This window comes from Microtus pennsylvanicus, chromosome X, assembly GCF_037038515.1.
Source record: "Microtus pennsylvanicus isolate mMicPen1 chromosome X, mMicPen1.hap1, whole genome shotgun sequence".
Lineage (NCBI taxonomy): Eukaryota > Metazoa > Chordata > Mammalia > Rodentia > Cricetidae > Microtus > Microtus pennsylvanicus.
The window spans coordinates 33,861,375-33,880,762 of NC_134601.1; the positions used below are offsets into that span (position 1 = coordinate 33,861,375).

Genomic DNA, 19,388 nt, shown 5'->3' on the forward strand with positions numbered 1-19,388 from the left:
GGGCCAGATTTATTTTAATAGGATCAACATATGTTATATACAAAGGTAACCATTAAATAATTATAAACAAATAATTGCATCACACTCCAAGCCAGTTTTGCATCTCCTGCCAGATACAAAACATTTACTTTAATAAATTTAGAGTGAGCAATTTGCATAAAACCGTTGAAAGTGGGGATATTTTCAAAGCAGCTGCTTATGTGATGTGATTAAGCGAAATCTTCCCATCCCCCATTCCCACCCACACAAGCCATTAGTCATTCCTTTGAATTAATACATTGAAGGCCTCTGTTAAAATTAAAATATTATCTCCTAATAGAGAGACAAATGAAGCTATTAACATTTAGCTTGAGTTAGTTGATTGAATTCCTTAATCACTTAGCAAGGTCCTTTGTGAAAGGGACCCAGCAGCTGTTAAGTTTTGAGGAGGGAAAGGAAAGGTCCAGAACATTCCCTTGGGAGAAAAGACAGGGTTAGGGAGTTCTGTACAGAGCTCCGGGAAGTTGGGGGCGCTTTCTGAAGCACTGGAATCTCAGGTGCCAGGGAGATGGCTAAAATACAAAGGATAGGATCATTTCTAAAGGGTGAGAAAAGCCATTAAAAGCAAATCTCCTTTGCTGTCGGTTCTGCCAAGAGTGGGCTAGCTTTGTGCAGGTAGACCCCTAATGTAAGTGGCCATTTCTTTACATTTTAGAAAAGTCTCCATTGCTCTGTGGGGATCTTACCAAGAGAGACTGAAGAACAATTCACAGGGCTCAACAGATTTCTCTCTTCAATTTGTGACTCAACATTTTTTTTTTGGTAGATATACTTTTTTGGTTTTGCTTTAAGCAATCAAAGAACATTCTCTTTTTGGGGGGATATTAGAGACAGCGTTTCTTTGTAATTGTTCTGGTTTCCTAGAACTCACTCTGTAGAACAAGTTGGCCTTAAATTCACAGAGATCTGCCTTCCTCAGCCTCCTGAGTGCTGGGATTAAAGGTGTGTGCCACTATGCTCGGCTCAAAATAGATTCTTAATGCAGAGTATCCAGTTATCAAAAGATCTCCAGAAATACTAGCGTTAGTTCTAGGGTCACATTATATACAAGGCATTACTCGGCTCGTCTACACATGTGCGGACACACACGTTTTGTTTACACAAATGCGATGATCTATACTTGTTCAGTATACTTCCTCTTTATTTTCACTTTTTCACTTGTTTTCTGTGGTACAATATACATCACATGCAATTTTTCCCCTTTACTTTTTAGTGTACAATTAGTTGCATTAAGTACTTTCATGAAACAAATTATTTCTAGGAAAATTTCCAAACTCCCAGACAGAAAGCATGTATGCTTTAACCAACTCCTCATTCCCTCCTGCCCCCAACCCTTGGTAACTTTCATTCTGCTTTCTATCTCTATGATCTTCACTCTTTTCAATTGTTTCTAAAACATCAATTAAAAAGCTCGAGAAAGACGAAACAGCACATACAATACTGGATGCTTCCCTGTCATGGTTTGGGTCTGAAACATCCCACACAAAGCTTATGCATTGAAGGCTTTGTCCCCACTGGACCAATCTATGTTCAGAGGCGGGCCTTTGGGAATTAACTGGATCATGGCGGCTTTACCCTCTCCCCCCATCGATGGATTTGTCCATTGATGCATGTGTGGTTTAAAGGACTATTGGGAGATGGCAGAAACTAGGATATGGGACCTGGTTCTAGGAAGTAGGCCCTTGGGTGTGTGCCCTTGAATGGGATGCTGGGACTCTGAACTCCTCTTCCTACCCTCCTTTTCCTCCCTCTCTCCCCTTGTTCCTTCCTACTTAACTTCATCCTATAGTCGCTACCATAATGTTCTGCTTCCCTGTAGGCTCCCAAACAGTAGGGCCGGTGACTAGGGACCGAAAATTCTGAAATCATAATCCAAAACAAAGCTTTCCTCCTAAATTGTTTTTCAGATTTTCATCACAGTGACCGAAAGCTGACTGACACTTCTTCCCTCCTCTGGCTGACCTTTAGGTAAGCAATACAATCAGTTTCTGGGGTATCTCTACAGAGAACACATACACGTATACAAAATGCCTCCTTCCTTTTCTTGCTACTAGTAGTATAGCACACCCAGTTTTGGACTTACCTTTTTTTCACCAACAGCCTAGGCCTCTCAGCAGGCAGACTGACTCCAGACAAATGTATATAGAGATGTACACACACCAAATATGCATATATATTTTAACATTTATGTGGTGTATTTGCCCACCCTGTTACGCCAGAATCAGCAGATTTCTGACTCATTAACTTAAAAAAAATCAACTGTTTCCTTGTGTCAAAAGTCCCATGGCATGGAATGTACCCATCTGACCATTTTGCAGGATACAGGAATACTATCAACTTTACACAACAAATCTTTAGAACTGCCCCCATCACTTTCTTTTGCATTTTTTCTGATGGATAGTCATGTTGACCATCTTATTATCTGCTATTCTTTCCCTTTTTGAGACATACCCATCCCACTTATCCTTCGCCCATTTTAAAACACAGGACTTCTTTATATGCTCGAGATAATAAGTCCTTATTATATACGGGCTTCAAATATTTTCTCCCTTTCCCACCTGTGTTGATTGTATATTCTGCTGTGTAGGCGTTGGGTGCTATGCAGTCTCATTTGTCATTTGCTTTTGTTGTCTGTGCTTTGGGTATGACACATTGGCTTTTACATCTCTCCGTGCTGTACTTCCCTTAAGGTGGCGTGGTTGGGTTTTTCCTTTCATTTCCACCCCAGAGTTCTCTAGCACACTGTGTAACAGCGCTGTTGGCTGACTGCTATTGGTTCCCTGAGGGGACACACCCAGCTACCTTCATTTTTTTTTTCTGGATTTGTTCCCAAGCACAGTAATAGAAGGTTCTTATGAGAAGGGCTGTTTTCTGATTGCTTTCCCCGTCTCTCTTTTTGAGTGGAGCTCAAAACACTATCTCCTGGAGGTGCTTCCTTCTTTCCACCACCTGAAGTGGGGCAGTGGTCTTTGAGCCAATGGTAGGTCAATAGGCAGGCTGACTCCAGACCAATGGGAGGCTCCTGGGTTCCAAATGGAACAATCATTGTACTAGGGACGTTGAATTTCCAGATGGCTAGCATCTACCTCATTGACCTCTTGCTAATGACTGACTGTCTTGTCTTGTTGGTCAAGGATCTGAAGGTGCAAAAGAAACCTTGCCTCCCCCCCCCCCAATACACTTTTAGTAGCTTTAATCCACTCGAACAACTTGTGCCCAAGGCCAATAGAACATAGCCATTCTCCCTTTGTAAAAAAGAAAAAGGGGTTGGGTTTCCTTCAATTGTCTGCCCTTCTCTGTCTCCTCCACTATTTTTGCTTTACTCTCTAGTTAACTTTGCATCGAGCAGCTTCACCAGTAGGACCTGTGCGGAAGATCCAGGCAGACTCTTCTCATTGGCGGCGCATAGGCCTTTTCCTTGCTCTAATCAGGGGGTTTGTGGAGGTAGTGGGTGGTGGGTGGAAGAAGAGTTTGGCCATAATCTTCCCTCTGCACTTCACACACACTACCCTCTTGCGGACTCTCTCTCTCTCTCTCTCTCTCTCTCTCTCTCTCTCTCTCTCTCTCTCTCTTCTCTCTCTCTCTCTCTCTCTCTCTCTCTCTCTCTCTCTCTCTCTCTCTCTCTCTCTCTCTCTCTCTCTCTCTCTCTCACACACACACACACACACACACACACACACACAAAACACCACACACACACACACACACACACACACACACACACACACACACACACGCCTGCTCAGGCCCCTTTTCTCTGTGTCTTCCATCAAGATGACAGGGCGCTGGAGAAAAGGCTGCTGGAATCAGCTGGTAGGTACAGTAGTAATCTGAACCCCACCCACCCTCTGCCTTTGCTTGCTCAGGTTTCTCCGGTCACTCCTGCCAGGGGAGAAAACATGTAAGCGCGCCTCCAGAGGAGGGGCTCGGGGAGCTGGGAGTGGCGGGGGCGGCGGAAGGTGAGCCTAGGAAGGTGGCCCAGCGCCCCTTCTGCACGGGCCCCTCCTAGTGCTCCCCTGGGGTGTCAGCTTCGGCTCCACTTGCCCCCACTCCACCCTCCTTTCGAAGGGATTGCCTTTTTTTTTCCTCTGCGGCGGCGGAAATGACAGTGTGGTGCTGCGGTGGTGTCATGGTGCTGCCTCTGGACTGAGAGGCGAAAACTCTTAAGTTTCGCCCGGGAGACCCAGACGCGGGAACGTCGCGGTCTCCGTGCTGTCCCCTGTGGGGCGCGCGGGCTGGCGGATCCCGGCTGCTGCGCGGCGGCAGCGGCGGCGGCCGCAGCGGCGAAGGCGGGCGGCGGCCTAGAGTGGTGGTGGCGGCGGCGGCAGCGACAGCGGCCCGGGAGCTCGCGCGGGAGCCCCAGCCAGCTTGCTGAGGAGGCCGGCGAGCGCCCGGCGCTCCCAGGAGCACAGAGGAGATGGCTGGCACCCGGGAACAATATGGGTAAAACGTGTCCCCTCGCCGCGGTCCGGGGGGAGGGGGGGTCGAGTGTCGCCACCCGCGCAGGGCTCGGGCCCCCGGGCTCCGGCTGCTCTTCAGGTGCCGCCGGGGCCGGCGCTGGGAGGACACCAGGGATCGGCGGGAAGGGGGGGTTGGTTGGGGAGTGGGGGGAGACGGGCAGACGGGATCCGCGAGGCTCCCGGCGGCAGTAGCGGGGGCCCGGGGTGTGTGTCACACTGTGGTGACCCGGGTTCCTGCCACTGCCCTCGTGGGAAGGAGTTTGCACTCCTAGATCCCAGGCGGGGGAACTGCCCGGGGCCTCCCGCTTGGCCAGGCCGAGCCGGGAGAAAGCAGTGGAGCGGCTCTCCTGGCGCCCAGGCACAAGTCTGGGAAAGGGCGCAGCCGCCTTCCCACGCTCCCGCAACCCACGGAGTCCTCGGCCCGGGCGGCGCCCTTAGGTCGGCGGTTTGCTCAGCGGTGCTGGCGCAGCAGCCTGGGATGCTGCTTGCGGACACCCAGCCGGCGGCAGCCCGGGAGAAACTTAATCCCCCTTTTCGCTGGGGGAAGCAATCTTCAAGTCTCTGTCTGGGTGGTTCCTTCTTTTTGGCCTAGCTGTGAAAGCAGCGCCGTGGGGGAGAGGGAAAACTTGAGTGTGTCCACAGGACACGCTGCTGCTGAAGCAGGGACATGAGAGGCTTTTCCATTTCGGGCTCGGAAGAATTATGTAGCTAGCGGCAGAGCAGATTTACTCTAACATTTCTGGTGATGAGCTGGCTTAGGTTATTTCGCACTTCACGTGCTGCACGTTATTTATTTATTTTGGAGGCATTTCTATTTCGAGCAAGAAATTAGGGTCCTGAGACGCTCGGACTCCTCACTTTTCACACTCTTCCGCACTCCTTCGGCAATGTCACTGTTATGCCTCTTCTTTCTGTTACCCTCACATTTGCCTTCCAGCTCTCTCACCAGAGTCCCTGCACTCTCAGCTTTTCGCTAGCAACCTGTGCACATCCAGCAACACAGCTTCTTGCTTTTGAATCACTTTGCTTTCTTGAATATTTTGGAGGGTGGGGCTGGTGAATGGCAGTTGTGTGTCTCCGAGAGGGAGTATTTATGAAGGAAAACACTGGGGACTATAATAATAGACAACTGTTGTGTATGGGTTAGTTAATCTGATTCTCAAATTGGAACACAAGGGCTGACTTAATCCCATTCTACTTCCTCTCCGAAATCGAATCAGTTCTCTGACAATATTAAAATAGGAGATGGGGCTGCCAAATTTGAGAGTTCATATTCCTCACTTCTGCTTATGAAGCTTTTGCTATACCTGGATTATCCCCCCGCCCCCAACACACACCTTTTTATCTCCTCCCCAGTCATCACTGCCCTGAGGGAAAATCAGTCTTTGCTATTTTCGTATATTCCTGCTCAATCGATTAACTTAATACAGATTCATAATGTGAATTAAATTTCTCTTGATTGTTCCTTACAAAACTTGATTCATGTGGTTGAAGCACAAGTCTTGGAGCCAAGAAGATGAGAGAGCCCATTGCAAATGTGGTGCTGCACTGGCTTTACGGCCTTTGGACATTTGTGCGCCCTTTCTTTCACAGTCGCTGCACTTGCATAAAAGGCATAATATTATGTACTGGGTATTGTGAGCATTGGCTTGGCCCTTTGAAGATAAAAGGATTCTTTAAACCTCAGCATTATACTTTTCAATGAAAGCACTTCATTTATCCTTTATTGGGCTACTGGGTTGACTGGGTATAAATGGGGACACCAATTTACAGAAACCTTAATTTGCCATTATTAGTCCCCTTGGGATTCAAATTATCATTGTAGTTTGGGCCTTAAGTCAATTTGTTTCACCAAATGTGTGTGTAACTGAATGGAAACATAGACAATTAGGCATAGAAAGTAATGGTGATGATTTTCAGTCGAGTCATAAATCATATTGGCTGCACTCTAACCTAACAATCTGAGTCAGGCTCACCCATTTTTAGCCAACATGGGGGGTAGTTAGTCAATGCCCAATAAAAAGTGGCACAGATAGTTTTAGGTCTGGCTGTACAAACATGATTAGCACCTTGCAGCAATGAGTCAATATTTTTAAAAAGCACCTTTACTGCACGGAGGCCTCTGCTGGCTATGTTGAAGCCCCAGACTTGACCCAGTAGTTTGGGCTTATATTTGTCCTATGCTTAACTCTTCTTCCGGCTCCATGGCTAGGACCGGGTGGAGGAAAGTGGTGTGGAGAGTAGGAAGAGGTTATGGGCCATGGAGGGCTCTCGCTTCTATTTCCTTTCCTGACTACTAGGATTCCTACCTAGCATGTTGTACCTTGCAAGACCACTTCTAGGAGGCACTGTTGCAAATAGGAGTGACATGGTTGCTTCACAAACAGATCATCTGAACAGTGCAAATTGACTTAGATAAAATTGGTTTGGTTAATCCTTCCTCTAAGAACAAGGCAACTTGCTCCAACTTGTAGATCTTAAAATAGTGTCGGTGGAGTCTCATAATTGCGTCCAACTAGTGTTCTGAGTAGTGAACCTTTCCATTCCCTCCTCCCCTAAAATCTGCTGACACCACAAAAATTGAGAAGGAAACTCCAGAAGATTGGTGTGTGTGTGTGTGTGTGTGTGTGTGTGTGTGTTTTATCAATTAGCAAACATCGTTGGCTTGGTGAAGAGGAAAGAATACTGGTTTGGTTGTTAGATTCCTTAGAACTGAAATCTCTCTTTCTAAACAGGAAGGTAGAACCCTGAAAGGCAAAGACAGGGATGAGACACAAAATATATCTCAGATGGCTGTTTTTAGAGATAGCTGTCTTTGTGTGTTCATCATTCAATCTTTATAGATCTTGCTAAATTTCTAGATGTTAGCCATGGGACTCAGCTGCTAGAAGAGGCTTGAGGGTGCTCCAACTCCATTTAATGTTGAGCTTTTATTCAGCCTTTTGTACAAAAGAAAGCTTTGCGTCCATGAAGTGCCTTTTTAAGCCGAATGTCTGATTTGAAGCAGAGTATCATCAAAAATATGAGGTGTAACATGTCCTAATGGATATAATACAGTTCAAGAGGTTTGAAAGATAGCCCCTTAAATTGTGACATTTATTTATTTGTGCGCATATGTGTGCATATGAACATGCATGTGTGCCATAGCATCCGTGTGGATGTTAGAGGAAAACTTGTGGAAATAAGCTCCTACTTTCCACCACATGGGTTCTGCAGATCAAACTCAGGTCGTCAGTCTCGGTGGCCAGCAATCTTACTTTCTGAGCCATCTCACTCGTCCTAAATATGGTCACTTTTTGAAATTTTGGGACAAAGTCCGCATTGTGCTAAGTGTCTCTATTTCTGGATCCTTAACAAATACTGCGTTCATCACTGAGTAGTACACAGAGGAGGGTAGAAAAGCGCTTCTCTGTGTGTTGAGTCATAGCGTCAAATGAGAAGTTCAGATGAGTGGAGGCGGGAGAAGAAAATCCTCCTTTATTACTACCCTGTGTAGACTGCTAGTCCCTCTTACCCTCTCTCCTCTCCTTTAAGGGTTAGTATATGCGTCTCTATCCATTTTCAATTACTAAAACTCTGCCGAAAGTTGTCTGTGGGCTGAAGAGGTTCCTGTTCTGCGGCTTTTTCTGTCTGCTGCTTTTTTCATCTTTTTATTCTTCATGACCGTAATCACATAACAGTCAAACTTTCAGGTTCTGTATTTCCCCCTAGAAAGCCTATAAAGCGATGAGGCTATGAGATGGCATAAAATGCTTCAAGTAAACATGGCCGAGGGGTTCTGGGAAAAAAGGTGACAACATCCCACCATCACTTGCTCCATGTGAGGTTTGCCCAAATAGAATATACACTATGATGTTGGTTCAGCATAAATGGGTTAGAAAAGTGTGGTTTCTTGTCCCTCTACAGCACTCTGGTTGCCTGACCTTGGACTTTGTCTCAACCTCTTTCTGCAGGTCAGAGTTCTCTAGTTGATGATGAATAGTATCTTCTGACTCTGGATCATCCTCTTACAGAGACCAGATGATCCGATAACAAACACATTATATAATGAAAACTCTTCCTGAAATCTAAAATCCCAATATTTGCAATTTGCTCTGATAAGAACATAATGTGTAGGCGTGGAAGACAATGTTAATTTAGGAAAGCAAAATGTGTAGTGTGTGTGTGTGTGTGTGTGTGTGTGTGTGTGTGTGTGTGTACAGTCCAGAGATAGAAAAATGGTTTCTAGTCCAGAATTCTCTATCACTTTGTCTATGGCCTTTTGTTCAGTGTTGCTAGGATCCATGTGGTTCCCCGGAGAGTAGAAGCTTGATTTAAAATAGGCCTCTGTTTTCTGTCCCTTGTTACCGATCAGAACTTGGAGTCATCGAAGCCTAACATTCAATAGAATGCCCTACATACATACATTACAAGTTTTATTATGTAAAAATAACTGTCCATCCTGGTAGACCACTAAATACTTTAAAAATCACTGAGTATTTAAAATATATCATTGAAAAAGAGAGGATTCGAAACTCAGCCTTAAGATGGATAAAAATCTGTACTGGTAGCATAGGTAAAGATGTTTGTTATTCATTTGTTCCCCAACCTTATAACTTTGCCAGTGTAATCTGTATTAAGATAATGGTGTTATGAATCATACTGATAATTCTTGTTAAACATAGGTTACCTCAGCAAATCCATTTTTGGTTACTTCAATTAATCATTTTTAAAATAATATTTTTATTCTTTGAAATTTTTATATTTATACAATATATTTTGATCATACTTGGATTAATCTTTTGTACTTGCAGCAGACTTAGATTTTTGGTTTTGCTAGTTTGCTATTTGTTTTAATGATGACTACATTAGACAAAATATACAAAGTGTTAGATTTAGGAGCTAATTATTGGAAGGCAGTAGCATTAAATTCATGTACTATAAAATGCTAATTAGGCTCTCATACCTATTAGGCAGAAACTGGATCAGGTCTCTGTACCAGTCAATAATTAACCTCCAGTTCTGAGTTCTCTCAGTGTGGGAAGGAAGCCTAAAAGAAAACAGTAGAGATAATTTTTCCCTCAGGAGGACCCTAGCCTAAATGTGAAGACATATGAGCATCACAAACACTACAGTTAAACCCATGATTTTCCTGGGATTTTATGAGAAGTGTAATTGTCCTCTATCATGTCAATTATGTGTTTGGGATGACTTTCCAAAGGTTATTAGCTTGTAAAACAGTGTTCTGGGTGTATCACGTGTGAATGTGTAATGCAAATAAATGTAATTTAAAAACAGGTTAATTTATTTTATCCTCATTGGATCATCACAAGAGCCTATGCTATGCATATGGAAGATGCTCTTAATTAAAGTGGTAAAGAAACTATGGTCTAAAGAATTTGAATGTTTTACATAGCACCACTAAGCTAGTGCTGTTTAGATATAAGACCTTAAGAAGACTCTATTATAAGAATGAAATAATGGTTTTTAAAGCTATAAAACTACTATATAAAGATAGGATTATTCTTATAATTAATTATGGTCATTGACAACCTACCCAATATCCATTTTGTCTTCTATTTGAGTCCTTGTCATATAAAATATAGAGAATTCTATATACTGACTATTTTTATGTTAGAATTTTTTGACAGTTGCTTTCTAACACAGACTGGCTTTTAAATCATTATATAGATTAGGCTGTCCTTGAACTAACTTGTGATCCTCTTGCTTCAGCTTCCCAAGTGCTGGAATTATAGCCATGTACCAACATGGGGGGCCAAATTATCTTTTCTGAACTTGAATGAGTCATTCACTAATCATAAAGTTCTTATATTTGGTTGTTTTCTTTTTCAGTTCCAGAAGATGTTTTCATTAGTTGATATTTACCTTTACTTGTTCACTGAAACATTCATTCTGTCTTCCTTGAGGTACAGCACAGGGTAAATACATCTACTATACTTCACATTCGCTTAGTCAAGGGACAGTCATACACCTTGTCTGTCTTTAGTTCCTTCTTATCCTGTTTAGTTACTCTTGTAAATAAAATTCATGGTTTTAGGAGCTAGTTTATAGCACCCAGACATCCTTTTGCATGATGATAAATAGAAATAACTCTATAATAACTGGATCTAGCTCTATAATAAATGTGATCTAGAAAGCATTGAAAGGATCATCTGGTGATTCTAGTTCAACCTGAACAGCAGTTTGCCCTTGAAGAAACAGACTAAGCCTGGACTTATTTGTTTGTCCTCCAAGGTATTTTCAGGAACATCTCATGGGTAGTTAATGCTAATATCCTGAAAGGTTAAAGCTAATATCCCAAAGGATAGTTTTTGCATTACTACTTTTGAAAAATAAATCTCTATCTCCCCTTTTTTTTCAATCTACAGCCCAGAGGTGATGCTTGGTTTCACATTTATGGCTTTTCTAGGAAGAAAGGTAGCCTCTAGTTCCCCAGGGAGAGAGAGAGAGCCCAGGGCCTTACCCCGAAGATCTGAAAGATGACAACTACCTAGGATATTAGTTGTTAGGATAAGTAGGTATTTAGGTATGTTCAAACAGCATTGGAAATAATAGAATTCTGTCAAGTGCTGATCATAGCTGCTTGATCATAACCCTTGATCAGAGCTAGCTAATGTTAGATTTGGAGGGCAATACCTGAATAAATTTTTCATCTTGTAAGTGTAAAATGTGTTATGTTTTGAATTCTTAATCACTTTCATTGAAGCATTTTCTCTTCCCTATTAGGTAGGAGTTATGGGGAATGACTGTAATTTTAGCACTTGGAAGGCTGAGGCAAGAGGATTGTTTTGAGCTTAACTTAGGCTCAAAACATTGAGACCCTATCTCAACAGAAAGAGAGAGGGGAGGGAGAGAGAGAGGCAAGCCCTTTTTGTGTTTCTCTTTAGGCACAGAGCTTTGTCATACCTTACCACTAAGTTTACTTTTGTTGGTAATCCATCCTTCCCCTTTCTTCTTTCTATTTCTTAACAAATCTCAAACTGAAGAGGATAGAAAGTGAAGGTAAACTATGCAGGAACAATTTTCTAGCCGAGAGCCCAAAACCATGTACATTTGTCTATATCCTGGTAACTAAATCATTCGGAAGGGAACTCTAGGTTGTAAGTACATGGATATTTATTTCTTAACATGTCAATTGATTCTACCATTTCATGTGTTTCATGAGCGCATTTTATGAGCAGCAATTGTGTTTTCTGGGGAAAGCTTTATGATTACCCATCGTTGGGCCCTACTCTATCAGATTCACATGTTGTTGTCTTTAGCACCCTCTAATTCCAAACAAATTAGTGATTCAAAAACTTCCTGAAATTGCAACTCTTTCTCATTGTTTTGTTTTTGTTGTAGACCTTCCTCCACTAAAAGTATTTTGTGATGTAGGTAGGAATTAAGTACTTTTAGTGGCCATTTCAATATTTTTAAGTGAATAAGAACTAAGGCTCAAGAATTTTCCGACACTTGTTGGAGAATGTAGATGTCTCAGAGTATTGCCAGATCTATTTTTTATTTGATTTTTTTTTTTTTGGTTTTTCGAGACAGGGTTTCTCTGTGGCTTTCGAGCCTGTCCTGGAACTAGCTCTGTAGATCGAGACAGGGACTCATTAACCTAGGAAAACAACTTCAAGAAGGGTGGTGGTGCAGGCCTGTAGTTCCACCACTAAGCAGGGAAAACAGGAGAATCAGGAGCTCAACGTTACCATTAGCTACATAGTGAGTTCAAAGCCTCCTGAGATACATGAGACCCTATCTGAAAAAAATAGAAGCAATCCACCTAGTAGAGTTATGGGTACTACATAAGCACACAATTTACAATATTTTAATACTTTATAGTAGGTAGTTATAGAATTTGCTGAGTTTGACTATCTTTTTAAAAACTGAGATATGGTTCACATACCATAATCATCACCATTTTAAAGTATGCAGCCTAATGGTTTCAAATATAGCAAAAAAAAAAAAAAAACCAGACAAACAAACTTGTGTAGCCATCCCATTATCTAGCTCCAGACCATTGTTAAAATCTCAGAAAGTCCATACGTATTCGTAGTCACCCCCACTCCTTCCCTCCTCTAGGCCTTGATTGCTATTATGCTTTCTATTGTATGCGCTTCCCTATTCTAGGTATTTCATATAAAGGGAATCACACAATATACTACATTTCTGTATTGGCTTCTTTTATTTGGAAGTATATTTTAAAGTAGTATCCATATTGCAGCATCCATCAATACTCTATTTGTTTTTGTAGCCAAATAAAATTTTGTATTATGAATAAACCATGTTTTGATCATTCATGGTGACTCTGAATATTGCTGCTGTGAACTTTGGTGTGTATGAGCTTTTGAATGAACACGTTTTTTATTTTATTCAGTACATACCTAGGAGTGGAATTACTTGATCAGATTTACATTTAATTCCAGAGGAAATGCCAAACTATTTCCCAAAGCAGCTACACCATTTTACATTCGTGCCAACAATATATATGAGCGTTTCAATTTCTTCACATCCTGGCAGACACTCGCTGCTTTCCCTTTTGTTTGTTTGCTTTGTATTATTACAGCTATTCTAGTGTGTTTGTTTGTTTTGCATTTCCCTAATGGCTAATGATTTTGGGTATCTTTTTATGTGTTTTCTGCCTATTTGTTTATCTTCTTTGGAAGATTCTTTGCCTTTTCATTCTGCTGGTAGTGGTGTTTATAGCCCTAAAGTTTTAAATTTGGATGAAGTAGCATTTATCTGTACTGGTTGCTTGTGCTTTTGCTGTGATCTAAAAAATCATGTTGTTTAATCTAAGTCATCTCAGATTCACAGGAATCTTTTCTTCAAAGGCATTTATTTACTCTTTTGATTCTTATACTTAGATGATAGATTCATCTTCATTTATTCATCTTGTAGACTGAGGGTTTTTTTGTAGCCCAAGATCTCAACTATGTAGTCCCTAGTGGCCTTGAACTCACTATGATCCTCTCCTTCCACCTCTCAAGGGCTGGGGTTACAGGCACACACCACCATGCCTAGTTTGAATTATTGTTGTATGTTGTAAAGTAGGTTTCTAACTTCATTTCTTGTGCATGTGGAGATGAAGTTATCCCAGAACTATTTGTTGGGATTTTTCTTTCTTTGCTGAATTATCCTGGAACCTTTGTCAATTGGCTGTAAATATACAGGCTTATTTCTAGAGGTTTTTATTTTCCTAAGTTTAAACATTTGCTGTGTGATTTGCAAGCAAGTTGACCTTGGGCAAATTGCTTTTTTGTAATGCTAGTACTTATTTTTTAAGAAAACTGTGAAAAAGGTAATAGGTATGGTAATGCTTAGATAATAATGGGGATGGGGAAAATGGAGGATAGTTGCAGAAATGCCAAAACAGGAATAATAATCAGAAGCCTTAATAAATGAGAAATGAACAAAGAGATGTTTGAGGAACTTGCAAAAATTATTCAATCCCTCAAATTGGCAAAGGGTGTTATTGTGTCTTAATAAAATGAAGGAGAATGGAGTCCCGGGCATGGTAGTGCATGCCCACCATCCCATCACTTGGGAGGCAGAAGCAGGAAGGTCACATGTTAGAGGTCAGCTTCAGTCTAACGTCAGTGGTCGTCTGTAACCACCTTAACTGGTTGCAATTCTGTAAAAATAATACAAGATATTTAAGGTATAGCTTATTTAGTAATTTTCTGTACTTTGTCTATCCTTTCTGATGTATTTGTTTGTTTGTTTTCAATGTCAGACTTTACTGTTAAGGACACCTCAGAGAGTCCGTTGAAAGGTATGAACAATCCTCTTCAGGTAATAAATGCATACAACAGTCACATGCTCTGCAGACATTTTATAGCAGGCCCAGAATCCCCTAGTTAAATCTCCTAATTTGACCTCATATAAGGCAATTGTGTCCCAGAATGTGCTTCCCCAAGCTTTATTTCATAGTGAGGTTGAAGAGTTGTATTGATTTTGGAACACATTTTAGGGTTTCATATGAGATTGAAGAGGCATTTCTCCATACAGAAGCATTTATACAGCACCCTCTTAAGGCAAGGAACTGGGACACTTTAACTGATTTTATATAGGTGTCAACATGTGGAAGTGACTTTCGGTATTGCTTCTGACCAACCAAAATAGTTTTTCAACACAGCTATTATGGACTGCCTGAAGCCCTGGAAGGGGCCGGGATAGAAGTGTAGTGTCAGATGGAGATAGTCCTAGAGGAAGGAGTCAGAGAGGCAGGCAGGCTCAGAGGGACACAGAGAGACAAAAATAGAAGCGGAAGCAGGCCATTTAGAAACCCTCTTAAATAGTTAAGATAACGTCAGCGAAGAAGGTGAGATGATTAGAGTAAAGGTGTGTGGGGAGAAAGCACAGACCTTGGCATGAGACTGGGTTCTGCTTTTGCTTTGTGTTTCTGGTTGACTTACTAGTGACTATGAGCCTCATTTTCCTAAGTGTGTGATGGGTCTAGTAATAATACTATATCCACATTCCTGAAAGAATAATGTACACAAAGTACTTAACACAGTGCTCAGAATGCAGTCAAATAATCAATAAATATTATGTATCTTCTTACTTTTGGTTTGAGTAATACTTTATTGGCCATTATTGAATACCTATTTTGTGCCAGTCACCATGCTAGGAATAAAAATAAAAAATTGTAGATGCTCTCCAGGAGAGGAAGGAGTTAGTTGGAAATATAGGTATGTTAAGGAAAATGTTCTAGAGAAATAATAAACACGTTCTGGGCTTGGATGGTACCATTCATCATTTGGGGAAATCTGAAAGAGGAAATGGTTGTGTGTGTGTGTGGTTTTTTTTGTTTTATATTTTGGTTTGGGGTTTTTTTTTTTCATGAATGGTCAGAGAGTATAAGTCCATTTGTGGCCATGTTCAATCTGAGCATCTGAGGGGCATCAGGTGAAATTATCTAAGGAAATAGTCTTACTTTTCTGTGGAAGTTGTGATCTTTATTCTCTAAAAGCATCCAAATGTAACATTTCTATACAAACATGTGTGAATATATTTATAAGAACATGAAAATGGTAAAATAAAAATATCACATGTCCCCTTTTAAAAATGTAACTAAACAAACCTTTGAACCTACTAAACTAACTGGGAGTGTCTGCCTTATAAAGAAAACCCTTCCCATTTACAGCACAGTTTACTGTAGGAGGTTCCATTAAATAGCTGGTTAGTCCGGTGCATTGAACAGGATTGATTTGGAAATATCTTTTGTGTATGCATTTATTGTACTTAAGTGCTAGATATAATTGTACCCAGAACTTGTGATTCCTGTCAGAAGACGACTTGCATATCACTAATCAATGACAATATTTGAACAAACACCAGGGCAAGAATCAAATTTAGGAGTCCTGATGAAGATTCCAGCGCTAGGGAGATGAATAAAACTACTCAAAATCAAAAGATGCCCTTCTCTCTCTTATTAAGAGAATCCACAGTTTTAGTCAGTGAAACATGTTTATATTTGTCCTTAGTGGGAGCTAACAGAATGCTGAGGACTCATATCAATCCCTATATGTCCAACTCTGAAATGCCTGTGGGCAAATGCATAAAGTGACAAGCTGGTTAGTTCTGTCAGCTGGGAGATTTCTTGTACTCTCTGGTCCACACTAAAATGAAGGCTACCACATCTGAAGGTTTCTGGCTGTTCAACTTGCCAATTTCCATCTAGGTCTTGATTTGCATCTAATCGTGTGTTAGTAAGCATGAAAACACGCATGGGGGATGAGCTTTGCAACAGGCAGGTGCTAGTTGAGAAAGTGTTTAACATCAAATCCAAACTGAAGCCATCATCATTAGTAGTTGGGTACTAATTCTTCACTACTCAACTTGAGGAAATGTAAGAGTTTTTGAAGGCGAGGGTTTGAGAAAGGGAAAGGGAAAACTATTATCTTTTGTCTCTAATGACTCAGTTTACTAGAAATAGGATGAAACAAATTTCCATATGTGGTAATATGAAGTAATTCAAGTTCACACTCGGAAGAAAAACGTATTATCCTGCACTGAAAACTGCATTTTCCCCAAAGCCGTCTGCTTTTTGTTTTTTTTCATGCGTATGCTTAGAATAAAATCATTTCAGGAAGGCAAGAGCTAGTTTGAAATATAGCCTTGTTTTCCTTCCACTGGATGTAAGCTAGGAGCAGCCCTTATATCTTGCCTTGACATGAAATAGAGAACAATATTGGAGAATAGGGATTGAGAAATTTGTAGGGCCTCCAACCCATCACAGTCTCGGTGAAGAGATGTCAGTGGAGAATTTAGAAAAGAGTGATCCATGCCAATTGTGTGAGCTGAGATGGTAATGTTAATCAGGAAACCAAGACACAGAGGTGGCCACTTGCTTCTATTTATTAGTGAAGGGGAAAAAAATCTCCGGCAAGTGTCTAAAACAAGGTTTGAAGGAGAGTGGGGTGTAGAAAGGCTTCCTGATTAATTTCCCGGTAACTCCTATTGCTTAAGCATCCCTGGGGAGCCTATCAGGCCAAAAGTCTCCATTGGTTACAATATAATTATTCTACAACCACTTTTCCTTTGGAAATGCTTAATGACTCTTACTTTGTATTGCTCGCAGGTGAAAGCCCAGCCTCTGCGGTTCTTAATGCCTCAGCAGGATTATTTTCACTAAAGATGGAAACACTGGAGTCTGAATTGACCTGTCCAATCTGCCTCGAGTTGTTTGAAGACCCCCTTCTGCTCCCCTGTGCTCATAGCCTGTGTTTCAGCTGTGCCCATCGCATCTTGGTCTCCAGCTGCAGCTCCGGCGAATCCATCGAACCCATTACCGCATTTCAGTGTCCTACATGCAGGTACGTTATCTCGCTGAATCACCGGGGCCTGGATGGCCTCAAGAGGAACGTGACCCTGCAGAACATTATTGATCGCTTCCAGAAGGCTTCAGTCAGTGGGCCCAATTCTCCAAGTGAGAGCCGTCGGGAGAGGACTTACAGGCCAAGCTCCGCCATGTCTAGTGAGCGAATTGCTTGCCAATTCTGTGAGCAGGACCCTCCAAGAGATGCTGTGAAGACATGCATCACCTGTGAGGTCTCCTACTGTGACCGCTGCCTTCGGGCCACACACCCCAACAAGAAACCCTTCACCAGCCATCGCCTGGTGGAACCAGTTTCAGACACACATCTTCGAGGGATTACCTGTCTGGACCATGAGAATGAGAAAGTGAACATGTACTGTGTATCTGATGACCAATTGATCTGTGCCTTATGCAAACTGGTGGGTCGTCACCGAGACCATCAGGTAGCTTCCCTAAATGATCGGTTTGAGAAACTAAAGGTAAGCAGTATGCATTTTTTTGATTTACTACGTAGTTGTATAGTTAGCAAGTTCCCCAATAACCTAGGTCACTTTTTCTATAGGATAAGTACGTCAACTTCAAGATGTTTTCATGGGGAATAACGTACTCCCTGCAAGTTTTCACTGGAACCTATCCTTTGCACAAGCCTGCTTATGTGTAATTCTGGGAGAGTAAGCCCATTGCCCACTTGACCAGGGTAACAGCAGTCTCTCTCCTCTGGGACACATTGCACATTACTTATCTTTGCTATGATCTTTCCCTCTCTTCTTTTCAGTATGCGAGTACCTGTGTAGGTGTTCTGCAATTAGCATGTGTGCTAATTTGCATACGTTTGGGTGGGTCTCTGTGGAGGTGTGGGTGGAAGTGTCTGAGTGTATCTACGTAGATAAGAGGTTGGTGGAGAACATTAGTACACGTGTTTGCAAGGGCTGGGGATGTGGCTTGGTAAAGTGCTTGCCAAGCAAGCGCCAAGTCCCTGAGTTCTATTTCCAGCTCTGTAAAAACAACAACAAAAATGCCTAGTCAGTACAGCAAAGGAAACAATACTTGGCATTACAAAATAGCATTGATCAGTTAACACAGAACTAATTCTTATATATACCAATGTATCACCAAGTCAGGATGTGTGACCAAATGCCTGAACTAAAAATGTAAACTGAAAAGCAATGACTGTCAACCTAGTATTCGATTTTGTGCCCGCGTTTGATATTTTCGGCCCAGGCTAAAACAGTCGTTTGCAGTCTCCATCTTATAAGTTTCGAGTCTTTGATGTGTGTCCAGTGGGCAGTTTTGTGAAGTTATGTTAAATAATATTTGTTCGCAAATCTGAGTACCTAGTTTTAAAAGTCTTCTTACCTCACTTTCACGTTCACCTATGTCATATCTCGCAAACTGTTCTATTCCTATTGTCTTTTTGATATGTGGTGTAATTTTTCTCAAGAAGGAAGCCACTTACCATAGATTACAGACAAAACAGAATGTCTAGAGCTGGCTTTGGCAACATATATACTAAAGTTGGAGTGAAAAGAGAAGATTGATTAACATGGTCCCGGTGAAAGGATAAGGTGAAGCCATCCATATTTTTCTATGATTGGAATATATTGTATAAAATTACTTTTAATTAAAAACATTTAGATTTGGTAATGTCTAAGGACTTCCACAGGACTAATACCTGTAGTGTACACTACATGGCTGTCTTATTAAAATTAAATGTATAATCTCCACATTGCTATAACAATTGTTATTTCCTTCAATGACTATTATATTATCACACACTTAATTATAATGTGTTCAGTTTAAAATAAAATGAAATCTAACAAAAATCAAATGTTTAAATGAATAGTAAGATTGGCACCCTGAAATAGAGCCTACACACATACACAAGCTAGAAGAAAGGTCCTGGTTATATGTAAGGAGAGCAGGAAGGCAATGGCAGTTCTGACATCATCTGGTCAGCTATTATTCAAATTTATATTAAAATAGGTGTCAGTAATAAGGGCAACAGTACTCAGAATAGGATATATTTTCTTATCTGTAATTTATTGCACACAACATTTAGAGTGTTGGTTTGTGCCTCTTTT

General features: G+C 41.4%; 1 protein-coding gene across 3 annotated transcripts in view; it reads left to right on the forward strand.

Moving 5' to 3' along the window:
* Nucleotides 1-3,778: 3,778 nt before the first annotated feature.
* Nucleotides 3,779-19,388, forward strand: part of Mid2 (midline 2) — a 101,102-nt gene continuing 85,492 nt past the window's right edge. The window contains exons 1-2 of one of the 3 annotated variants that reach the window (XM_075957181.1): nucleotides 3,779-3,852; nucleotides 17,071-17,786. In XM_075957181.1, coding sequence (XP_075813296.1) covers nucleotides 17,127-17,786 — 660 coding nt within the window. In that variant the 5' untranslated portion in view covers nucleotides 3,779-3,852; nucleotides 17,071-17,126. Of the gene's footprint in view, nucleotides 3,853-3,974; nucleotides 4,483-17,070; nucleotides 17,787-19,388 lie in introns of those variants that run through there. The other 2 variants (XM_075957180.1, XM_075957182.1) reach the window with 2 other exon arrangements.